The sequence below is a fragment of the Peromyscus californicus genome, unplaced genomic scaffold, assembly GCF_007827085.1.
Source record: "Peromyscus californicus insignis strain IS unplaced genomic scaffold, ASM782708v3 Scaffold_16__1_contigs__length_79575227, whole genome shotgun sequence".
Taxonomy (NCBI): domain Eukaryota; kingdom Metazoa; phylum Chordata; class Mammalia; order Rodentia; family Cricetidae; genus Peromyscus; species Peromyscus californicus.
In genome coordinates, this window is record NW_026294458.1 from 16472708 (window position 1) to 16497659 (window position 24952).

A 24952-nucleotide genomic window follows, 5' to 3' on the forward strand; every position below is an offset into this window, starting at 1 on the left:
AATTCCTCAGCCAAGCGGCCCCAGGTGCGGGCGGGGTAACCACTCCGCAGAGTCGACTTCCTGTCAGCAAGCTTCCTGACTGCTGCTTGCCTCTGTTCCGCTTTATAAGAAACAAAGAGGCCGGGCGGTGGTGGCGCACGCCTTTAATCCCAGCACTCGGGAGGCAGAGCCAGGCGGATCTCTGTGAGTTCGAGGCCAGCCTGGTCTACAGAGCGAGATCCAGGCGAGGCGCAAAGCTACACAGAGACACCCTGTCTCGAAAAAAAAAAAGAAAAAAAAAAAAGAAACAAAGAGGAGGCAGAGAAGGGAAAGGAGCCAGGCGTGGAGGGTTTGCACAGAAAGAGATCCTTTTATTACTGCAAAAGGACAGGTTGTTTCTAGATTAGGAGGAAGAAAGAGACACATTCGCACCAAGCAGAATGAAGGGCACTGTGTCAATCTCAGCAGCCAGACACGCAGGGCCACGCAGGGCCACAGCGGAGGCCACAGCGGAGGCCACAGGAGGCCTGCGATCTGCAGGGAAGAAACTGCAGCTGGCATGTCAAGAATCAGTAGCCTTCCCAAACAGATTGCACTTCCTTTAGAGTCCAGGTATGGGGCAGACGACATCATTAAGCTTCAGAAAAGGGGAAGTCCACCAGGCATGATGGTGCCTACAGCACTAGGCCTCAGAGGTTGAGGCAGGAGAATCATTAGCATGGGAGTTCAAAACCAGCCTAGACAACAAAATGACACACTGCCGCAAAAATCAAAAAGTATAAACATACATTTGGGGGGTGGAGAGATGTTTTGAGACAGGATTTCTTTGTGTAGCCTGGCTGTCCTGGAACTCACACTGCAGAGCAGGCTGGCCTCGAACTCACAGAGATCTGCCTGCCTCTGCCTCCCGAGTGCTGGGATTAGTGTGCGCTACCACTGCCTGGCAACATACATTACTTTAAGTGAAAGCAGCCAGTCTTAAGTGGCTAAATGATTCTGTTTATAAGAAATATTCGGTATCTGAATCACAGTTATTCTGATCTGAAGATCTTTATGTTCAAGGTATTAATGAAATAGCATGACGCAGATCGGTGGGGCATATGCCTTTAAACCCAGCACTTGAGAGACAAAGGCAGGTAGATTTCTGTGAGTTCGAGACCAACCTGGTCTACAGAGTGAGTTCCAGGAGAGCCAGGGCTACATAGTGAGACCCTATCTGGGAAAATACACACACACACACACACACACACACACACACACACACAAAATAGCCTGAATTGTTGGAGTTTTTCATCAGTATGTCTAAAAGCATATATCTAAGCACGATGATCATAAACTTGTTTCTGAGGTAGCAACTCTTCAGTTAGCTATAGATTGCCTTCATTCTAATATATTTGAAGAGGTCCTGAAATACATGTACACAGCACAGATTTCCACAAAAAGGAGGATGTTGATAATGTCACTGGGTCAGATTCTTGGTACCCAGTTTTTGGATGAACTCTGTCCTCAGAAGTGTGTTATGTCTAGGATGAAGACAATGGTCAAGGCATGGGGTCCTATTAAAGTGCACAGTGGAGATGCTCAAGATGATGATGTGGAAGAAACTGAGGATGGGGGCTGGAGAGATGGCTCAGAGGTTAAGAGCACTGGCTGTTCTTCCAGAGCTCCTGGGTTCAATTTCCAGCACCCACATGGTGGCTCACAACCATCCGTAATGAGATCTGGTGCCCTCTTCTGGCCTGCAGGCTGAACACTCACTGTATACATGATAAATAAATAAAGTCTTTTATTAAAAAAAGAAAGAAAGCCGGGCGGTGGTGGCGCACGCCTTTAATCCCAGCACTCGGGAGGCAGAGCCAGGCGGATCTCTGTGAGTTCGAGGCCAGCCTGGACTACCAAGTGAGTTCCAGGAAAGGCGCAAAGCTACACAGAGAAACCCTGTCTCGAAAAACCAAAAAAAAAAAAAAAGAAAGAAAGAAAGAAAAAAGAAAAGAGACTGAGGATGGGGATGACGGCCCTCCAGTGACACAGCAGAAGGAACTCTCCCTCCCCAAGTCAGGACAGCAAGTCACCCACAACTATGCTCAGCGTTCAAAAAGAACTTCCGGAAGAGCTAAGCAGTGAGGAGAATCCAGAGATCTGGGGTCCCAGATGCCTCGAGCCTTAGCATTTACTGAGGAGGTGAGTGAGGTGAAAGGGCGGTCAGACTCCAGGCTAGACAGCAGCTGCCAGTGACTTCTTCGGAGGATGTGAGGTACGGTCGCCATCGGGAGCAAACTGCCTGCCAGGCACATGGTAAGACTCTTCCTAACAAAGGCAGACGGAGAAGTCTGCAAATTCCATTCAGTGGATCGGCCACTTGTTTGTGAAATGTATACAAAAGGTTTCTCTACCCAGGCCCACCTAAAAGAACACCAGAAAGTCTACACGGGGACTAAGCCATATAGCTGAGGTGAACAGGAAGTCATTCATCTGTGTCCCTGACTCAGAGAAACCCAAAAGGTTCACAGCGATGAAAGTCCGTTTGCATGCCACATGTGTGACAAAGCCTTCACACATGAATCTCACCTCACAGACCATGACAGGAGACACAGGCAGAAAGCCTTCTGTGTGTGGCTGCTGTGCCAAGGCATTTGCCAAGAGGCATGAGAAGAATACGCACAGTAAAAGGAAGCAGGTCACCAACGGTGCCATCCAGAGAGAGCTGAACAGTTGCTGGAAGCAGCAATGGCCCCTGAAGCAGAGCAGCAGCTGGGGACAGTCACCTGTGGCTGTGACGGGTCAGGGACACTTGCGCAGGGAGCAGGACACCGAGGTTGTAGGGACTGCAGTCAGTGAACACTCGCGACCACTTCTGTGGCAACTTAAGAAGGAGTGCCGTACTGGCTGCACCTACGGCAGTGTTCAGGTTAGGTGTTCTTAAAACTGCCCAGGGCAATTCTGTTCCTAAGTTCTCACCAAACAGGTCCAGGACCTTTCAGGGCCCAGTATTAATAGCCCTCTTGCTCTTCTTTCTGATGGCTTTTACTTGAAAACTCCTGTGTCCAGCTCACAGCAAGCAACCCCTTTCATTCCTAATTCCTCTATGCTTGCCAGGCATGTGAGTGCGTCACAGAGTGACTGAACAAGGTGTTTCCTAATCTTCTCAATGTTTATGACTTACAGTCAGAACAGCATTTTGATAACCAGAGAAAAGTACTTCATATAGAAGCAGAAAACGTTGGGTAACAACCAAGAACACTGCCCATGGTTGGAGATGCAGGATGCTGTTGGTTTTATGTTTGGTGTGCTGATTTCTTTTTTATACCGCAGTTTGTCACTGCTTCTGAGAACAGATGACGGTTGCTTTGCTGGAATGTCTCTTCCTCATTGCGTCAGCCCTGAACCCACCTCACAGGCTGGAGGTCACTGGTACCGTAGGGCTGGTTAGAGGGACCAGGATGCTGGTGGGTTAGGGCTGAGTTCTGCGAGTCTTCACTTGTGCAGTGTTACCATTCCCCACCAGCAGGCGTTTGTGGGATGGACCAGAGGGAGGGGAAGGAGGGGACAAGACAGGGCTCAGATACAAGGGTTTTCCAGACACGAAAATCCAAGATTTTCTATGTCAAAAATCTTATTGATTCCAAAATTGGTTTGTATTTAAGATCAAATTTAGGATAAGAAACAGAAATGTGGGGACTGGAGAGATGGCTCAGCGGTTAAGGGCACTGGCTGCTCTTCCAGGGGTCCTGAGTTTAATTCCCAGAAACCACATGGTGACTCACAATCATCCACCATCCATAGTGAGATCTGGTGCCCTCTTCTGGAGGGCAAGGACACATGCAGGCAGAACACTGTATACATAATAAATAAATAAATAAATAAATCTTTATTTAAAAAAAAAAGAAACAGAAAAGTGTGGGCAGATGCGCCTACAGTTTACAGACCCACAAGCTTTGGGGATGCTCCACACCATACAATTCACTCACACAGAAGGTGCGATGCGTTTACTTAAATCACCAAAAATCCTGTAGGTGTATAAACAGCAGTGCTGGTCTTAATGATTCCAGGGAAAAGACAGCTGTGCTTTTTTTTTTTTTTGGGGGGGGGGGGGAGGTACTGAACTAAACATTTTTCATCGACTTTTAATCAATATTAAAGGCTGCTGGACCAAATGTTTATGTGACATGTTTATATTTCACTGCTGTTTATAGTTTTATATAGAAGTTGGTTGCCTTTTTGTAGTCAAAAATTAGTAATAAACTTTGTTTCGGATGTGGCTGTACCAATGGTTCTTTTAACCATTTTCTTAGGAATCTATTGAAATGTCAACAACTGTTTGAACTGTATTCTGTAAGGACTAGTGAACTCTGTGGGTACTAGTGAGTTATGTTAGGATTTACACACTTGTAGAAAATGCCAACTTTAACATTCTTGTTTGGTTCTTAAGAGTTCTCTTTTTAAACATATATTAATTTCATTTTATTAAAAGCATCTATGCCAGCTGGGCAATTTTGGCTCATGTCTTTAATCCCAGCACTCGGGAGGCAGAGGCAGCTAGATCTCTCTGAGTTCGAGACCAGCCTGGTCTACAGAGTGAGTTCCAGGGCAGCCAGGGCTACACAGAGAAACCCTGTCTTGGAAAAAAAAAAAACAGGCTAGAAGACCAGAGGCGCAGGGGGCCTAAGATAGAGTGGTACTGAGGCTGAGAACTAAAGAGATGGAGACATCAGACAGTGGGTTATCACCACTCTGCAGCTGAGCCGTGAGACAGAGACTATGGCCACAGACATACGTGTCAGAATCAGCACAAAGTCACCATCACAGGAGAATGGACGCTGACAGCCGGAACCACACTATAGCTACCCAGGATGAAGGCTGACTTGGTGATGTAGAAAGAAAGGGCAGAGATTTGCCTATTAAATGGCAGTGATGGATAAAAATATAACTGAGTAATGAAAAGCTAAAAAGAGAGTTTTTACCTAAGCATAAATATCAACTTGGTCTAAAATGTCAGGCTGGGAGCCTAACTCATTCATCCAACAAGTTTTCACTAAGGATTACTGAGCCATAGGCATTTGCCAGTTGAGAGAAGCACAAACAACTCATTGACTAGTGAGTAAGTAATCTCTCTCTCCTCTCACTCCTCCATGTTTAACTGAGGATAACTCCAACTTTGCAGCACAGTACTGAAGATCAGAAATAAGTAAACACAGGGCTGGGTGCCCAGTAAGGGCAAGGCCAGAAGAGTGTCTTTTGTTTGTTTGCTGTTTAAGACTGTCTACATCACCCAGGAGCTGTCTGCTGAGGCTATCATTGTTTATTTAGAATTCACCATGTTGGGGCTGGAGGGATGGCACAGCGGTTAAGAGCACTGGCTGCTCTTCCAGAGGATCCGAGTTCAATTCCCAGCACCCATGTGGCAGCTGTTACTCCAGGTCCAGGGGATACAATATCCTCTTCTTCCCTCCATGGGCACTAGGCACACAAATGGTGCAGAGATAAACATGCTGCTAAAACATCCACACACATAAGAAAGAAAATAAAAATAAACAGCATTCACCGGGCACGCCCACGAACCAGGCTAAGCACTTTACCTATGATAAACTAGCTCATATCATTCTTACAATACCTGTGAGAGAGACATACTCTTACTCTCCCTGGTTTGGAAAATAAGAAACCAAGGCCTAGAAAGCTGAGGAGTTTGCCCAAAACTATGTAACTTACATGATAGAGCCTCGTGCAAAACTAGGCAGCTCCAGGCTCTGTGCTTTTAAGCTCAAGGCTCTGCTACAAAATAAAAATTACAATACTGTAGTAGTTTAAGTGAAAGTGCATTCAAGAAATGATGCAATGCAAGAGGGAAAAAAAACAAAGTTCGGTGGAAATTGACCTGAGGTTTAAAGGGGTCTACGCCACCAACAGGGACCAAGCACACCAAAGAAAAGATGCGGTAGACATAGAGAGCCGATCTGGACGGCAACTGTGAGACACTGTGATGCTGCAAACATCAGAACACCATGCAGAACGGATAACTGGACCCATGAACACCACCACTCTGGAGCACTATTCACAAGACAGAACGCAACTACTGTAGGATACAATATATGCAGAATAAACATGAACTAAGGAGCCATCGAGCAAGCTCAGTTTGTCACTGGTATGATTTACAGTGCTGCCATAAGGAGAACTTATCCTGCACAATGTTATCAATCTGGGAACTGAAAGCACCGCCTCTGTAAGTTCTTCTTCCAAAATCACCATCCCTTGTGCCTCGTGATCTACCCTGTGATACCCAGAGCCCCAAGAACACAATAGCTTAAGAATTTGGACAGGTATACTTATTTTATGAGTCAAGATCTTAACCAAGAGAAACAGAAAATAACTATGGATCATTGAGAAGAAAGTCAAGGGTCAAGGAGCAACATTTTAAACACTGCTACATTTTCACACTCTCTGAGTTCCCTTTGGTTAAAAAAGACTCTAGAATTCCAGTGTTTTGATAATTTAAGATTCAAAAGTTCTTTGGTTTAAGATTGACTGAATCAGGATCTGCACCACCCCGACAAAAGATGCCCAGGTGATGCCTATGTACCATAAGGTCTGAAAAGACTGCTTTTCACAGCAATACCATTTAACTGTACAATAGGAAATCATTGTCAGGATAGGTATGTAATCTATGCATACGCCTGTATCTAGGAACCTGGAGAGATGTCACCGAACAGCAGTTACAAAGGAAAGTCTGAATAGATGGGTCAAAGGCCACGTATTTCTCACTCGAACGCTTCTGCCTGGTACGCAGCAGATAATGCTTCATGGATACACATCCAAAAACCATTGTCAGTAACAACAGCAAAGATGGGAATCAGCCTAGATTTACTCTTACATAAAATATAACTATATAACCATTAAGTATTTTAAGCATTCTAGAATTAGGTTAAAAATGGAATGAACACTTTAAATTTTATTTGTATTTGAACCGAGCACACCTAAACTTACAACAAGGATCATCAGGTTATCCATAAGATTCATTAAGTATCAAAAATGATACATGAGGCCTTTTGATGGAGAGGACAGAAACAGACTTCCAACACTGTAAAGGAAGCTCTGTGACTTCTGGAGTCCGATGTGGACACAAACCCTTGTTCTGACAGTTAACTGAACAGGCATACTGTACGTCCCCAGGCTTCATTCCCTGGGGTGTCAAATCAGGGTGGCAGCACCTGCTCACACTGAGACCCCAACTAAGCCAACTCCTACTGTGGGCACTAACCTTTCATTATGGAAAATAAGAATTATATTTTTCAAAGTTTACCTTATCGAGTTTTAGTTCCAGCTCTGCCACGTCTCCCTCTACTTCTTCCAAGGCAGCCCTAGGAGAATTAAATATAAAGTAGGTTAGTTTACTTCTTTAAAGGCATACTTTACTCTTGAAAAATAACTTTTCATTCTAGATGAAGACAAAGATATGAATAGTTAAAAATTATCCTTTATGTAAATGTAATGATCATGCAATGGCACAGATAATAGTTTAAACCAATAAGAGAATACAATAGGCTAGCGTATTTTAACATTTATTTTCAATTACATGTAGTTATGTGTGTCTGGTGTGGTATGCGCACAAGTACACAAGTGCCCAAGCAGGCCAGAGGTATCAGACCCCCAGAAGCTGGAGTTGAGACAGTTGAGGCTTCTGATGCCGTGTGGGGAACCGCATCCGGGTCCTCCAGAAGAGGAGCAAATGGTCTTAATGCCAAGCCATCTTGCCATCCCCAGGCCAATTCACTTTGAATCACTAATATGATTCAAATTAATAACAGTAATCTGAACGGTTTTGTGTGTTTTTAAAAATGAATAAGAGGCCGGGCGGTGGTGGCGCACGCCTTTAATCCCAGCACTCGGGAGGCAGAGCCAGGCAGATCTCTGTGAGTTCGAGGCCAGCCTGGACTACCAAGTGAGTTCCAGGAAAGGCGCAAAGCTACACAGAGAAACCCTGTCTCGAAAAACCAAAAAAAAAAAAAAAAAAAAAAAAAAAAAAAAAAAATGAATAAGAGAACGTAAGCAAGATACCAGAAAATACAGAAAGGACACTAATCAAATAAAATCATCCAAAAGCCTAACTTTCAAAAAAAGAATAAAACATTTTAATAGTTGAGCTTTAACTGACTCTGATATGTAGACAGCGAAGTATATGAAACCAAAGAGCCTTCACTAACAATCACAGAGGCTTTACTGTGAGAAATAACTCATAAAGACAATTTTCCCCTGTCAATGTTGTTTTAATACAGAAAAATCAGCTAAGGTCAGGTCACACAAAAAGAAGAAAGTAAACAGTAAGGCAGATGCTCTCAATGACAAAGAGAGAGCAACTGAGACCACCAACAAGCCACACTCCAAAACCAGAAATGTTTGAAGTTAGACAGCTGCCATTAAAATGCCTTAAGGGTAAGATTTTACACTAAAAGTGGTGTGTAATAAAACATAAGTTACATGTGCTCTCTGTGTGTGCTGGCAATGGAATCCAAACCCTCAGGCATGTCACGGAGACATTCTACCACAGGGCTCCAACCACAGCCCCATGCCATCTCATGGACCCACGTGATGTTCTAGCCATTCTCCAACAGTTATTTTAGGAACTAACCAAAATTCGTTTTAATTGGATAGTAATGGGAGACTACCTTCCTATTCTCAAGCAATGAACTAAACAAAATCAGCCAGGATATAAACCCTATTTCCTATTTCCATAGCTACCCTGGGTGACCTTTGAACAAATACTTTATCAGCTCCATCTAAGGACACACAATTTTAAAGCTTTTAAATCTCCAAAATTAAAAAAAAACTGCAAGTTATTCAGCAAGCATGTGCCATTATAAATGAGCTCTTCTTGCATATGCTTCAAGAACACAGGAGGCGGCATACCCACAGCACAGAAGCCAGAATACTTCTTCCTGGCCGACAAGCTGGCCACTGTCTTCAAGTGTTGTTCAAACTACACATTGTTCCATCAGCCTGGAAAATATAATCCTCCTCCTTCACCTATACATCATTTAAACTCACTTCACACCTGAGAGCAAATAAATATATCTCTATAAGGATGCTGTAATTGACTGAAAACTAAGATGCCCAATAATCAGGAAAATCTAGATAAATAATGGTGTCTTCTTTTTAGGTAAGGGAGCAAGTTCCTAGATGAGGCTGCAATGCATGCAGGGAATCCCAGCACTCAGGAAGCTGAGGTGGGAGGACAGCTTGAGCCTGGGAGTTCTAAGACAGCCTGGGCAACACCCTCAAAATGAACAAATGAAATTCATCCTACTGACAGGGAAATATGTACATGAGATTAAATTATTTCAAGAACGCAGAAGAAAGTTAAAGAATTAGGATAATGTAATTCCCCCCAAAAAACTGTTGAGACACATAAAAAATTATCTGTAAGCAGATTTATCAATCTGAACTATAATGCATTGGAGAGCAGGAATTGTAAAGAAGGTTTTGCATTCTAAGTATAGCCCTGAATTAGTTCAGCATTTTCAACAATGGAACATTATATTCAGACAACAAAACTCCTCAAGAAGCGGCTTCCTTTGGGACTTGACTCTCACTCACTCTGCTGCATGACAAACGTCCCCTGAATCCCTGAAGCACACCTCTACCACTATTCACTTCTCTCCGGAGCCGCCCCCAGCACAGCAGCCACTCAGATCTGCTGATCCCAGGAGCAAGCACATTAACTGATTTTTCAGGAGCTTCGCTACATCTTAACCTTGACCTTAACTCAATTTTCACATTATTATTATTTGTTAAAATGAGCAACGTTAGATTTGATTGAATCATTGGTCCCTACTAAACATATACTTACAGATTGATAGGATTTTATATATTGTTCAATCTCACTTCACTGTGTAATCCTACACATTTATCTATAAAATGCAAGTGTTAAGGCTGGTGTTGGTAGAATGTTCTGTAGTCCCAGCTACTGAGAGTGAGACAGAAAATAGAGGCCAGGGGTCCATATCAGCTGGGTAATACAGCAAGACCATTAAAATAAAATATACTAAATAAATATGTGAAGGGGGGGTGTAGTCAGAAGTTTTCCTGTGTCCTGCCCGGTCCCGCAGCCACTCGGTCCCAAGTAAACATACAGAGGCTTATATTAATTACAATCTGTATGGCCTTTGGCTCAGGCTTCTTGCTAACTAGCTCTTTCATCTTAAATTAACCCATTTCTATTAATCTATATGTTGCCACACGGCCATGGCATTACCAGTCTGCTGGCATCTTGTTGCTTCTTGGGCAGCAAGCTGGCATCTCTCCTGTCTCCACCCTTCCTCGTCTCCATCTTCAGTTTGAATGTACTGCCTAACCTTATTCTGCATCACCATTGGCCAAACAGCTTTATTTATCAACCAATGAGAGCAACACATATTCACAGTGTACAGAAAGACATCCCACAGCACTTGCCCTTTTCTGTCTAATCAAAAAGGAAGGGTTTAACTTTAACATAGTAAAATTATATATAACAAAACAATTACCAAGCAAGAATTACAGTTACAATATCTAGTCTATTTCTATTTGATAAAATTAAAGAAAATATTCTATCATCTATCTTATATTTGTGAGTCTAAAGTTTTATATTTAATTTACCTTTTATCATAGCTAAGGAAAACTATAACTATCTAGTCTTCAACTCCATCAAAGACCCTGAAGGATATAATATTACCTAAGTAAACAGGAAGTGCATTGTAAGCAACTTTCAAAAATCTAGAAATGACAAAGACATCTGGCTGCCTGGACAGTCACCCAAAGTTCCTCTGCAACATTGGGGCATCCATCTTCAGCCTACAGGCCTAAAGTCTCTGGCAGACTTCTTCTGAAGCAGGAAATTTGAAGGATTGTTTTGCCTATTGGCAAAGTTCATCAGTCACTTTCCTCTGTGTCCTGCAGAATGTCTGGCAGTATCTTCTGTGAAGCAGGAACCTGAAGGACCATCTCACCCTGTTCAGGCAAAGTTTAGTGGTCATTTTCCTATGGGTTCTGTATATCCAGTTTATACAACATACTGTCAAGCAGTCCAGGCAAGAACAGTTTCTTGCCCAAATGACTATTTTGCCAAGAAGAAAACTCCATATGGAATGTCTTCAATGCCCATCTTCCTCTTTGAAGTAAATTGGTGCTGCCAGGAGCAGACATGTCTCATTGTCCAGAAAGTCTAAGTTTTTAAAACATTTTAAATGCCATATTCTGTAGGTCTTTAAAGTGTTTGAAGATTACCCACCTAATCGAAACATATCCATATATACCTAGAAAACTTAACTAACATGACTCTAAGTTTGATTATCATAGATGACTAATTATTAATCTGTATTTCTTAATTATACATTACAATTTTAAATGAGTTGCATAAACATAATACCTTAAACAAGAGTAGAAATGTATATATAGCATAACAAAATTAACTTGAAACTTGTATCAATGAACTAAAATCCATAGCAATGTAAAACACTTCAAACAAATTGTTGCTCTTTAAATGTAGATTCAATAATCTACCCTTACATCCTATCGTATCTAGGAGGGGAAGGGAAGGAGTGGGAGGGGGCTGTAAGAGACTGTCCCTGTCATCGGTCACAGTGTGACAAACACTGGCAGCTTCTCTTCACCTCACCCTGTGCTCTCAGATGAGCTCTGATTCCTTTTGCTTCTATTCACTAGTGTGAAAGAACCATTCTGAATCACGTACTTGATAAAATAATAAGCAAATCTATACGGCCTTCCTTATCATTCCTCTGTAGCTCGTCCAGATACTGCTAAGCATTACATCTTTTCAAGTGCCAGTCATTAAAAAGGCCAAAACAACAGGCTCCATTTCTTCCATAGGGGGCGTGTGGGGACGGCTTATTGATAAAGCAGTTGCTTTGTAAGCATAAACACCTGAGTTTGGTCCCCAAAGCCTACATAAAAATGCCAGGCAGAGGCTATGGTGGCGCACACCTTTAATCCCAGAACTCAGGAGGCAGAGCTAGGCGGATCTCTGTGAGTTCGAGAGCAAGATCCAGGGCAGGTTTCAAAACTACACAGAGAAACCCTGTCTCGAAAAACCAAAAAAAAAAAAAAAAAAAATGCCAGGCAGGTGTGGGGACTCACTGGTCAGCCAGAGAGAAAGACTATCTCCAAAGAGGCAAACAGCTTTCCTGAGGGTGATACCCAACACTGTCCTCCAGCCTACAAACACACACACACACACACACACACACACACACACACACACACACACACAAATACTCATGTATGCCTATGCTCCTACACACATGAACAAATACACACACTCCTACATACACATGCACATGCTCCCACACACATGCTCACACTTTTTAAAACAATCAATCTTGGTCTGTAGCTCTGGGGTAGAGTGTTGTTTGCTGGGAAGTGCAAGAAAGGACCCTGGATTCCATCCCAAACATAGAAGCCTAAACAAAAAGTAAACACAGTTTTTTGTTTTTGTTTTTTTTTTTACAAAGCTATTTTTTTTTTAAGGCAAAGCAGTAACACCACCCTTCACTTCAACTTTGGCAATATTCTTTCAATGGATTAGTCAAACTAGGTCACACAATTATGCAATGAAAAAATGCAGGAACAAGATATTCAAGATCACTAATAAGCACACAAATGTCCTTCAGCAATTAAAGGCAGATGGAAGACTCCAAGCCTTGACTACTTGCTAAGGAGTTATCAAACATAAAGTAATGATAAATACTCAAAACACTGCACAGGGCTGGCATGTAGCTCATTAATAAGGTACTTCACAATCATGGGCGAGGCCCTGGATGGGATCCCAACGCCACACATAAAAAAACAGTAGCACATGTATGTGTGTGTGCATGCATATAATGCACAGATTTTGAAACTAACATTGTAGTTCTTGTTCGATAGAGTAGCTCTATTCCAATAAATTACATATGTACAGAATAAGCATTTATACTCAAAAGAACTGCTGTGTGTCACGGTTAAATATCATCCCTAGCCAACTTCCTCTTTGAGCTCAACAGCCTTCTCCAACTTGAGCAATACTGGACTATTCTTTGCAAAGAAAGAACAATGGCTAGATCAAGGACAGCCCACTGATCCAAAGCAGCCCTGTGGCTAGTGGCAAAAAAGAGCAACACAAAGTCCTCACAGCAAGACACAGCTCCCCGTGACAGTGAGCATAAAGGCTAGAAAGCTGTTTCTTAAAAAGAAATCTCTCGCTGGGGAGATGGCTCAGCGGTTAAGAGCATTTGCTGCTCTTCCAGAGGTCCTGAGTTCAATTCCCAACAACAACACAGTGGCTCACAACCATCTGTAAAAAAGAAAAATCTCATTAAATCATTCATATCATGAATGGTCACTACATACCTAATAAAGTTCCAGATCCGTTCTGCCAGATCTCTTTGAGGTGTTATATTGAGAGGCAGGGGAACGGAGTTTTCATAAATCCAGACTTGTGTCTTACTAACTCTATGAACAAATTAAAATTTATGCTTCCATTTCATCTACAAACTACAGATAACAAGGTCTAATGTAGAACGTGTGGCTGATTTTGAAGACTTTGTGAAAACTTTAGCACAGCCTCAGCTGTGATAACATCTTCATGACAGTGTTGAGTGCACAGCCAAGGTCTCCCAACCTCTTCCAGTTTCAGCCTCAGACAGAAGACCATGACATGCTGACATGGCATTCAGAAACCCTCAGAGCCTATGCAAACACAGGAAAACACATACTGAGGTCAGAAGGAAAGCAAACCAAGGCTCTACACACGAGTCTGATCCCGAGGCACCACAAAATAATACAAGTTGCTCTCAAACCTTTAAGTCCCAGTGAATGGAATTAAAAGGTCTGCCTTCCCTCATTATCTTAGGACTGTAACTACTCCTGTTCCCTCAAACTGGAACCAACCAAACCTGCAGGCTCCATGAGAAACTCTAAAATGAGAAAAAAAAAAAAGAGAGAGAGAGAGAGAAACAAACAGAAAATGAGCTAAAAGTGAGAAGCAACTTTTCACTCTGTCGACCAATATGAATACTTATAAAATATGTGAAGCTCTTTGGCCTCCATTCCATCACCCATAAAAGGTGAAGATCGGTCTGGGTGTACCTGCTGTATTACTTTAAGATCTAACGTTCTGCTACAACAGTATTCAAAACAAACCCAAAACCTAAATTGACTTTTTTTTCCCAAGCAAAATTTCCTTCAAGCTCTTGCTTGTGCTTTCAACAGAATTAGTTATGAACAGACAAATGGATGGATGGATGAATGAATGAAATAAACGACTTATAAATTACGAAGTCTTTTCTGTATTAACAATTCATTCTCCCTCAGAGGATCCCCTTTGTACATCATGTAACATAGGAATACAAAAACGGTGGAATTTTTCAAAGTTGTTTGATCAACAACATTTTAGGAGGAGAAATCATGTACTTCATGCAGATTACAAAATGCCCTGTCACTTCCCCAAAATAAAAAATGATTTTTCAAAAGAAAGCAGTTGTAATTTATGAAGCATAGTTCTTTACCTCTCAAGTCCTCCCCTGTCAATATCATCCACAGTAAACCACAGGGGATGGGGAGGAACACAATCCAAACCGCACGCAAGCCAACACACAGAGAGAGACACAAGCAGTTGGTAGGTAAATAGGACCACATCCGCAAGTCATTACACAAGCATCACCCACTCTGCAAATCCCAACTCGAAATTAAAAAGAAATAAAATAAAAAATAACGGCTGAGCTTGCGTTTATTATCTAGACTACTCTACTCTGCACAGCCAGGCTGGGCTGGAAGGAGAACTAGACACACAGGGGCTTTTGTCCCCAGGCCTCTACTCCTCTCCAGGACAGGCATGGGACTTCTACAGCCACACACTGCACATCCCCTTCGTGGCGGACGGCAGCTATGTCCAGTGATGTTTATCGTGCACAACGGCAAATACCCATTATTGATAGGGCACCAACCTAAAGAAATACTAGAAACATTTTAATCAGGTATGAGATTACCTTCTCTTTCCTCCTCCTAGAACCCAATACTAGTTCAGGAAGGTGTCTGCATGTTTTCCTCCTCCCCTGACAGCCTGTCTTTCCTGTTCAGGGAGTTAGTGAATTCCAGCAGGAGCGATGCCAGGTAATCACCATGGGAGTTAATGTCATGCCACCGAGAAGGTGGCAAAGGAAAGGGCCCACTTGTTACAGTGGGATCAGTAAGTCAGCGGTGACCCCTGCCGTCCTATACCATCCTAAGGGAACTCAGGCAGGAAACCATGAGCACGATAATCAACTGGGGCACGCAGAGTGGAAGAAGTGGCCTGGACTCCAGTTTTAAACAGGGTAATCTAGATGCACTCCCCAAGAAAGTGGCACTCGATCAAAGGCCTGGGGTGAGGTAGTAGCCATCAAGAAGGGCTGTTAGAAAACCAACCAATCCAGCAGCCCTGGTGTGTCTAAGGAAGAGCAGGAAGGCAACGAGGCCGGAGCAGAAAGAAACGAGGCACACAGGGCTCATGGAGAACCCGTCACACTGAGAGCCTTGCAGGCCAGAGAGAGGAATGCGCACGACTGCTGGCCGACAGCAGTCTGAACGGGCAAGAGGCAACAAGACTCAGTCTGGCTGTTGGGTAGAAGAGCGTAAAGAAACAAAATAGGAAGCAAAAAGCCGAGCTGGAGGTTGCAGCCCTCACACCCTTCAGAGAAGAGGCTGGTCAAACCAACCCCCACCATGGTGAAACTCCCCAGGTTCTGGGCATCGCCTGGAAGTTCAGGAAGGAGGATTTCCTGATGAGTTGGGTGTAACATACAAGCATATGCATGTGTGCACAAGTGCATGGTAATGTATAATCAGGGTGAGACAAGGCTTTGATTAAAGAAACAGAAAGGATAGAGTTACAAGCAAACGAAACCAGGAAACTGAGTGGCACCAGTTTAGAGAGAAGTTCTAGAACTCAGTTTTAGATTTATCCCGAATTACTTCCTCAGTATGTAAGTGGTGAGACCAAACAGGTAGATAAAACAGAGTCCAGAGCTTAAGTAAGATGTTTAAGATGGAGATGTGAGTTAAGAATTATACGGGACTGGAGAGATGGCTCAGTGGTTAGGAGCACTGGCAGCCCCTCCAGAGGACCCAGGTTCAGTTCCCAGCACCCACATGGTAGCTCATAACTGTCTGTAACGCCAGTTCCAGGCCTTCTGACACCCTCACACAGACATACATGCAAGTGAAACACCAATGCACATAAAATAAAAATAAATTTTAAGAAAGCTGGGGAAAGGAAAGGCTAAGGGGAGAATGTGAAGGTAACTGACAAAGAAGAAAGAAAAGCCACTGTGTGGTGCAGAAGAGAAAACAGCGTAGCAGAGCGAAGGGAGCCGGGCCGCCAAGCAGACGTGCACAAACCCGCACAGAGCCGGGCCGCCAAGCAGACGTGCACAAACCCGCACAGAGCCGGGGCCGCCAAGCAGACGTGCACAAACCCGCACAGAGCCGGGGCCGCCAAGCAGACGTGCACAAACCCGCACAGAGCCGGGGCCGCCAAGCAGATGTGCACAAACCCGCACAGAGCCGGGGCCGCCAAGCAGATGTGCACAAACCCGCACAGAGCCGGGGCCGCCAAGCAGATGTGCACAAACCCGCACAGAGCCGGGCCGCCAAGCAGATGTGCACAAACCCGCACAGAGCCGGGCCGCCAAGCAGATGTGCACAAACCCGCACAGAGCCGGGCCGCCAAGCAGATGTGCACAAACCCGCACAGAGCCGGGGCCGCCAAGCAGATGTGCACAAACCCGCACAGAGCCGGGGCCGCCAAGCAGATGTGCACAAACCCGCACAGAGCCGGGCCGCCAAGCAGATGTGCACAAACCCGCACAGTTACAGGAGGAACAAAGTTAACCTGAGGGTTTTGTGGTTGCTGTTGCTGTTGTTTGTTGAGATGGGGTTTCTCTGTGTAGCCCTAGCTATCTCAGAACTATGTAGCCCAGGCTGGCCTAGAACTCACAGAGATCCGCCTGCCTCTCCTCCAGGGTCCTGGGATTAAAGGTGTGCGCCACTTCCAGCCACGGTGGGTTTTAAAGATGATTACAAAACAGCTTTCAAAATGGAAAACACTTTGGGCCTGATATTTGATGGCCCACTTAGAAGTACAAAAATGTACTCCTAAGGTGAGATTAAGTATTTTTAAAGTTTCCAAGAAAATATAGTAATTAGATTATGGCAGCCCATGAAACTAAATGAGAATAAACCAGGTGTAGTGGCACATGAGAATAATCTCAGCACTTGGGAGGCTGAGGCTGGAGGGTTGGGAGTTTGAGGCCAGCCTAGACTGGACACACAATTTTTTTTTTTCTCAACCTCATGCAATCACATTAACTGTGTTGCTGAAACATCAAGAATTTCTGTGACCCATAAGATTAAATATTTTGTGTTTAACATAATTCACAGAGGAAAATCTGAACTCCTACTTAAGCTTTACAGACTCTTGGCTGGTTTAAATCTTACTGGTCAAACCACGTACTGAAGAAGATGGAGAGAGATGGATGGGTGGGTGGATAAGTGGGTGAATAACTTTCCTGGAGTCAAGGTCTTACCTACAGCCCAGGCCAGCTTCAAAGCAGCAATCATTGCTTCTGCATAGTAAACACTACATTTACAGGCAGCTGTGAACTATCATGTCCAGACACAGTCTTGATTTCTTATGCAAAAACATTCATCAATTCATTAGAATCTATGATCACAAATAAACACACCTGTCATTCATTTAAAAGTAAATATTTCTCAAGAGAACAGGAAGGCAAACCATAGTCAGAGAAAAAATATTTACAAAGAACTTATTTGGAAAAGGACTGTTTGATCTAGGGATATAGTTCAGCGGTAGAGCAACTGCCTAGCATGCTCAAGGCCATGTGCAATAGATCCTTAGTACAGAAAAGAAAGAAAAAAACTAATAAAGGAATGTTAACCAAAATATAAAAAGCAGTTAAAAGTCAGTAAGGAGAAAATAGGTCCAATTATAAATGAGCAAAAGACCTGAGGGGGCAGCTCATGGAGGAGGACACTAAGACGGCAAGTGTATGACAAACAACAGCCAGGAAACTCCAACAAGACGCTCCAACACGCTTACGAGAGAGGGATCGAAACCGAACACTGCAGCATCGGGGGCTGGCAAGGGCTGGGGCAACACAGAGGAGACCGACCTGGAAACCCAGTTAGCAGCTCCTCATGAGATCAAGCACACTCACACAACCCTGGGACCATGCTCCATGGAGCTAAAGGCTCGTGTCCACCCCATCAAAGGCCTATATATGGATGCTCTAACAGCTCTGTTCAAAGTGCCGAACAGTGAAGCGGCCGTCACGTCTTTTACTAGGTGGATGGGAAAGTGTGGAATACCCAGGCAGTGGGCTGTGAGTCACACTAAAAAGAAATGAACTAGCAAGCTATGAAAACACACAGAGAACCAGGCCTGTTGGCACGGTCCTGTACTCTCAGCTACTCAAGCAGTTAAGACATCAAGAGCATAAATTCAGATTCTGCTTGGGCTACAAAGCAAGTTCAAGACCAGAATGTATAACTCAGTGAGACCCTCTATCAAAACACAAAGTAAAGAGAGGACTAAGGACAGAGTTCGGAGTACCTGCCTCGCACACGCAGGCCCTTGGTTCACACCCCAATACCATCACCCAAAAGACACAGACAAACTTGTGGTGTAAGTCAAAGAGGACAGGATGCATACTTCAGATTCTAAACAACGTTTCCTTTAAAAAGTAAAACTGAAACTGAGCATGGCGGCACACACCTTTAATCCCAGCACATGGGAGGCAGAGGCAGGAGGATCTCTGTGACTTCTAGGCCAGCCTGGTCTACAGAGTGAGTTCCAGGACAGCCAGGACTGTTACACAGAGGAAATCCTGTCTCAAAAACAAACAAAGAAACAAACAAACAAAAAAAAGTAAAATTATGGACACAGTGGAAGGACCAGTTGTAAGCAGAGGTTGGAGAAGGAGATAAAGCAGAGGTATAAATAGGATTTTTCACTTAGTAAAAATAGCAAAACTTCTCTCTCTCTCTCTCTCTCTCTCTCTCTCTCTCTCTCTCTCTCTCTCTCTCTGTGTATATATATATATACATATAAAGCAAATCATATTCTGTATGATTCTACAGTGGTAGATGCAAGCCATTATAAAATTGCCTAAACTCTATTAGTGAACCTGATTTGAAGTATGGACTTTGTGTGACATTGAAGTGTTCATCGATTTTAACAAATGTACCCTCTGGTACAGGGTGTGTTTTTTTGGAGCAGAGGGTATATAGGAATTTTCTGCATTTTTTGCTTGATTTTGCAGTGAACCAAAAAAACTAGCAAAAAAAAATTGAGTTCATTATTTAAAAAGTAAACACTGCCTTCAGTCAGCAAAGGTAGACCCTGCTTACAAGAGTAAGGAGCAATCAGAGAACCATTGGCTGATGTCTGTGTCACCAACATTTATAATTTTTAAATGTTTCCAAACGTAGAACTTCATTTAATACTACTCACTTGATAGTTTTCTATATATGAAAGGAAAACTTGTTTATAAAAATAAGGCATGAAAAAATTATGTTTTCTATGCAGTAGTAGATTTTTAATTTTTCCAAGCCATGAAAAATGAAATCCTATGGTTAAAAGACACTATAAAAAATGAATACAGGGTTGGGGATTTAGCTCAGTGGTAGAGCGCTTGCCTGGCAAGCGCAAGGCCCTGGGTTCGATCCTCAACTCCAAAAAAAGAAAAAACGAATACAAAACATAGATTTGGAGGAGAGACTTTTTTAAATTTATTTTATTTTTATTTTATTAGCATTGGTGTTTTGCCTGCATGTATGTCTATGTAAGAGTATCAGATCTTGGAGTTACAGACAGTTGTGAGTTGCCATGTGAGTGCTGGGAACTGAACCCGGGTCCTCTGGAAGAGCAGCCAGTGGTGTTAACGGCTCAGGCATCTCTCCAGCCCCAAGGAGAGATTTTCTTTGACAAAGCATTATGTTTGAACAATGTGTCCACAAGTCACAGGGAAAAGGGCAAGCAAGCCAACAGAAGCGCAGCAGGATACCACCAAACAGACAACTTAGGGAGAGGGAGCATGAAGGAGACAATAAGACAGAAAGATGTTCTACCTTACTATCAGTTAAGAAACCAAATTTTAAAATGGTAAAAACCACTCTATACCTGTCGTGTTAGCACGTGTTGTAGGCTCTCACACTGTGAGAGTGACGCCACATTTCCCTGAGAAAAAGGGAACAGTCTAAATGGCCCCAGGAGAAGAGATTCTACAGTTAGGAACGTCCTCCCAAAAGACTTCCAGAGTGGAGTGTAGCAGCACAGGACTGTAGTCCCCGCCTCCAAAAGACTTCCAGAGCGGAGTGTAGCGGCACAGGACTGCAGTCCCTGGCTCAGGAGGCAGAGGCAGGAGAGCTGAGAGTTTGGTACAACTGAGTTTGAAGCCAGCCCCCAAAGGAAAAGAAAACAGAGAAGAGATTCCTAACCACAAAAACAGATGAACTAAAAGAACACATACCAACTTCGTCAGCTCTCACTATTTTTTTTTTTTTTTTTTTTTTTTTTTTTTTGGTTTTTTCGAGACAGGGTTTCTCTGTGTAGCTTTGCGCCTTTCCTGGAACTCGCTTTGGAGACCAGGCTGGCCTCGAACTCACAGAGATCCGCCTGGCTCTGCCTCCCGAGTGCTGGGATTAAAGGCGTGCGCCACCACCGCCCGGCAAGCTCTCACTATTTTAACAGCGGAGGACAAATCATCGCCAATAAAAGAGCAGTTCTTCCAGGAAAGACTTAGCAGGCGCTAAAAACCTTAAAGCATCTGAAGTGCAAAAGCAAATCTTTAAATGTAAAAGGGAATTCTCCTCACCTGCAAGAAAAGCAGAACTAAAATCCCTCCCAGAACAGCCAACACACCGGCTTCCAAACCTGCTCTCTTTTCTTATCATACAGATGCTCAAGACACAAATCTGGACCGCCCTGAACTCCTCCATGGTGCTGATGTCCATGCCCGACAACGTCGAATCTTCTTCTCTACCTCCTGCCTACTTCTCCCAGGTGCTAACCATCATTCCCTCCACTGACCTGCAGCAACTGCCTTGTAAAGGCTCTCCTGGCCCCAAACCGTTAATTTTGCCAGCACACTACAATCAACATGTTTGTTTGCACTTTTTTTACATTTATGTGTGTGTGTGTGTGTGTGTGCACACACCACGGTGCACACATGGAGGTCACAGGAAGGCAGAGTCGCTGGCTCTCCTCCCACTGTGTGGTCCAGCGGCACAGTCACAAGAACATTGATGCCCTAGGCCACTTGGCCGACCACAGTCAACATGTTCTGTAAAAGCACAAATTAAGATTACACCTGTAACCCCAGCTGGGGGCGGAGGAGGGAAGACCATGAATTCAAGACTATTCTGGGCTACACAGTGAGACTGTCTCCAAAAAAAAGAAAGTTCTGACTGCCCAAGATTTAACATTTCCCGGGTTTCCACTCTCTTCAGGTCATTCTTCAACAGGACTCAAAAAGCCCATGAGCTGGTCCTCACAACTGCGCCTCCATCTACACTCTCCCTACATTCGGCCAACTCTGAACTTACCGTTCTCTCGACTAGAAGCCTACACCTTGGTAATTCCCAACTACCTTTGCCCTGCTAAATACTGCTTACAGTGAGTCCCCACTATCCACACAGCACAGGGGGTTCTCTCATCTGCGCCCATGTTATCCAGGTTTTTACTTCAATTTGATCCCTTTAATGCGATGTTAAATTCCCTTTCCATAGTTCTGGGGCTGGAGAGATGGCTCAGAGGTTAAGAGCACTGATTGCTCTTCCAGAGGTCCTGAGTTCAATTCCCAGCAACCACATGGTGGCTCACAACCATCTGTAACGAGATCTGGTGCCCTCTTCTGGCCTGCAGGCACACATGCTGTATACATAATAAATAAATAAATCTTTAAAAAAAAAAAAAAAAAAAAATTCCCTTTCCATAGTTCTTATTACACAAGAACAGGAGCGGAGTCCTGCTCAACACTAGAGGGCTAAATCCTAGCTTGATGGATTAGTGAGTTAAATTTTCCTCAAAAAGCAAGAATTACAATTTCGAGCAATTTTCTGTTTGCTTTCAAAACTCCACCTAACATTGTCCTCAGAGGACGTGTCAGACGTTGAACTGATGAGAAATGATGCCTCAGTGTTCTGTTCCCTAACAACCGCTTCTTAAAGGGGCAAAGCATCCGCGGCTGGGCTACACCTCAATAGCACTTTCTGATTTTTTGATCCTCAGAGCCAAAAAGAAACCAATTCCTATAAAGCAGTTTGTACTGAGAACCAAGGCTTCACTGTGATGTTCAGGCCTACAGAAATTGAGACGATGAACACTAAGTTGAAGGAACTCTGAGCAGATCGAAGGGAAACAGCCTTGAGGACATTCTTGCTGTGGAGCTGCTGTGTCGTGAGTGCGGATGCTGCAAGGGTTTTTCACATAGTGACAGGCTGCCGCGCCCCTTCCAGCCTCTCCACACAGGTGAGTCAATTCACACTGTATCACCTGCGTAAGAACAGGCTTGCTCCTGTGCTAAGGTCTTCAACTTTTGACACTCAGGATGGGCTTTTTTGTTTGTTTGGTTGGTTTTCCAAGACAGGGTTTCTCTGTGTAGTCCTTGCTGTCCTGGAACTCACTCTGTAGACCAGGATGGCCTCGAACTCACAGAGATTCACCTGCCTCTGCCTCCCAAGTGCTGGGATTAAAGGTGTGTGCCGCCACCGCCCAAGCAGGATTAGCCATTTTCTATTCAATGCTGGGAAAGTGCTCTACCTACCAACGACCTACATCTCAGTCCTACTCTTTTGAAACTGTTCAGGCTAAAACTTCCCACCTCCAACTCCTGGTTAACTGGGAACAAGAGCTGGGATCATAAACCATCACACACCCAGGAGTTTCTCAACACCTGTCAAATGCAAGACTTTGAATAATGGCATCTCAATGTTGACTTAATTTGCATGTTTACTTAATACAAAAAGTGAAGCATTACTTAGTTCACTAGTCACAGATATTTCAACTGTCTATGATATTAGTCCATCATCTGTGATATTTTTCCAATTAAGAAAATTTAAATGTTTTATTGAGATACAATTCAAATTCCACACCCATTTAAAACGTACAATTCAATAACTTTGAGTATATGCACAGAGTTGATCATCCACCACCATCTAATTTTAGAACATTCTCATAACCCTAAAAAGACCCCCCAGATCCATCAGGGATTTCTTCCCCTCAGCCCCTGCTTCCCTAAGACCTAGGCACCCTCAGGTTTTCTGTCTTGGTAGATCTAGACATTTAACTGGAATTACACAACTTTTTGTTGTTGTTGTTGTTGTTGTATTTGTTTTTGTTTTTGTTTTTTGAGACAGGGTATCATTAGGTAGCTCTTGGATGTCCTGGGCCTCACTGTGTAGACCAGGGTGACCTTGAACTCATAGACCTGCCTGCCTCCCTCTGCTAAGATTAAAGGTGTGAGCCACTATGCCTAGTTTTCAAGACTTTTTTTAAAATACGAAATTTTAAATCTTTCACATTTTCCAAATTCCCATAGTCCATTTGCTAAGGAAATGGATAATATTTTGATATAGCCAAATCTATTTCAAGGCTTTGCCTTTGGTACCATGCTTTAGAAAACTATCCTGATTCTAAGGACACAAGGTTCTGACATACAGTTTATTCACAGATTCAATTTGAACACAGAACTCATTACCCCATCTAACACCCATTCTGGAATAATGCATGAAGCCCACTCAGTCGCCTCTCACATACTGACCAAGTAACAACCTTTCCTTTTCATTTATTTTCAACATTCTCTAAATGTATAGACATTTTGTCTAGTCTGGATTGTTTTTTAATTCTTTCATCTGTTCTGTGATCAAGTTCTGTACTTGAACACCACATTTAAAATCTGGTTAAGGACACTGCTCACTGCTATTATTTTAACACCACATTTTAAATCTGCTTAGGGACATTGTGTTCACTGGTGTTAATTTTTAGGACTTTTTGCTCACATATTTAGTCTCCATCTAAACTCTAGAACACTGGTATTACACTTATTACAAATTAATCCAGGAAGGATTTATACTTCCACAGTGGTGAATTTACACAAACAGGTATGATTCCTCGGTCATGTTCTACCTTGTGACAACAAGTTAACTTTTAGCTGTTTTGGAACGTCTCAAATATTGCATGCTAATTTTGCCTCTGCTTACTTGTCATCTTTTGTTATTAATTAAGTGGGATTTTCCCCTACATTTTCCTTCCTCCCGACATACAGGAAAATTACTAATGTTATTTTATACCCACACATATTCAAAGATCTTTTTTTTATTACTTCATTACTTTTCATTAGATCTGTCTTATACTTAATCAGACCTCAATATCACAAACTGAAAGAGGTACCCAGGAATAGGGTCAGAATATACACCCACCACTGTCTGACTACAGTCCACAAGCTAATGTCCCAAGAACACAGAACCCATGTCTGCACTACAGGAGACTGATTTATTTACATAGCCACCAGCCCAGGAGAGGAGAGCTGTAGACAGGTGTAAAAAGGAAATGATCTCACTCCTCTCACCATCCGATCTTAAAACAGACTGCTGACCAAACTCCCAAATGCTAAATCTGCCTTACAAGTCAACACGCACATCTTCCCAAAACTTGTATTTCAAAAAAGAGGTATCGTATATCAAAAATATAACCTTCTTTAAGAGGAGTCTCCCAAAATCTGGAAGAAATCACAATATGAAAATGTATTCAGTGATGAGCCATCTGGGAAGACTTTTCTGTTACGATGCTAAGCTATGGCACTTCTCCTTTTTAAGGCATTTGGATACTCTTTCAGGGACTCGGGATCAAAATAATACCTGCAATTGTTAAGGCGGCTGGCTCCCGCCATACCGGCTT

The 24952-nt window shown here is 43.2% G+C and overlaps 1 protein-coding gene and 1 pseudogene across 6 annotated transcripts in view; one reads left to right on the forward strand and one right to left on the reverse strand.

Annotated features, from left to right (window-relative positions):
• Nucleotides 1-24952, reverse strand: part of Acap2 (ArfGAP with coiled-coil, ankyrin repeat and PH domains 2) — a 124541-nt gene that overhangs the window by 71190 nt on the left and 28399 nt on the right. For all 6 annotated transcript variants that reach the window (XM_052740540.1, XM_052740537.1, XM_052740541.1 and 3 more), the window contains exon 2: nucleotides 7274-7331. In XM_052740540.1, the coding sequence (XP_052596500.1) occupies nucleotides 7274-7331 (58 nt within the window). The remainder of the gene's footprint in view (nucleotides 1-7273; nucleotides 7332-24952) is intronic.
• LOC128111632 (zinc finger and BTB domain-containing protein 14-like) lies at nucleotides 539-3733 on the forward strand (annotated as a pseudogene).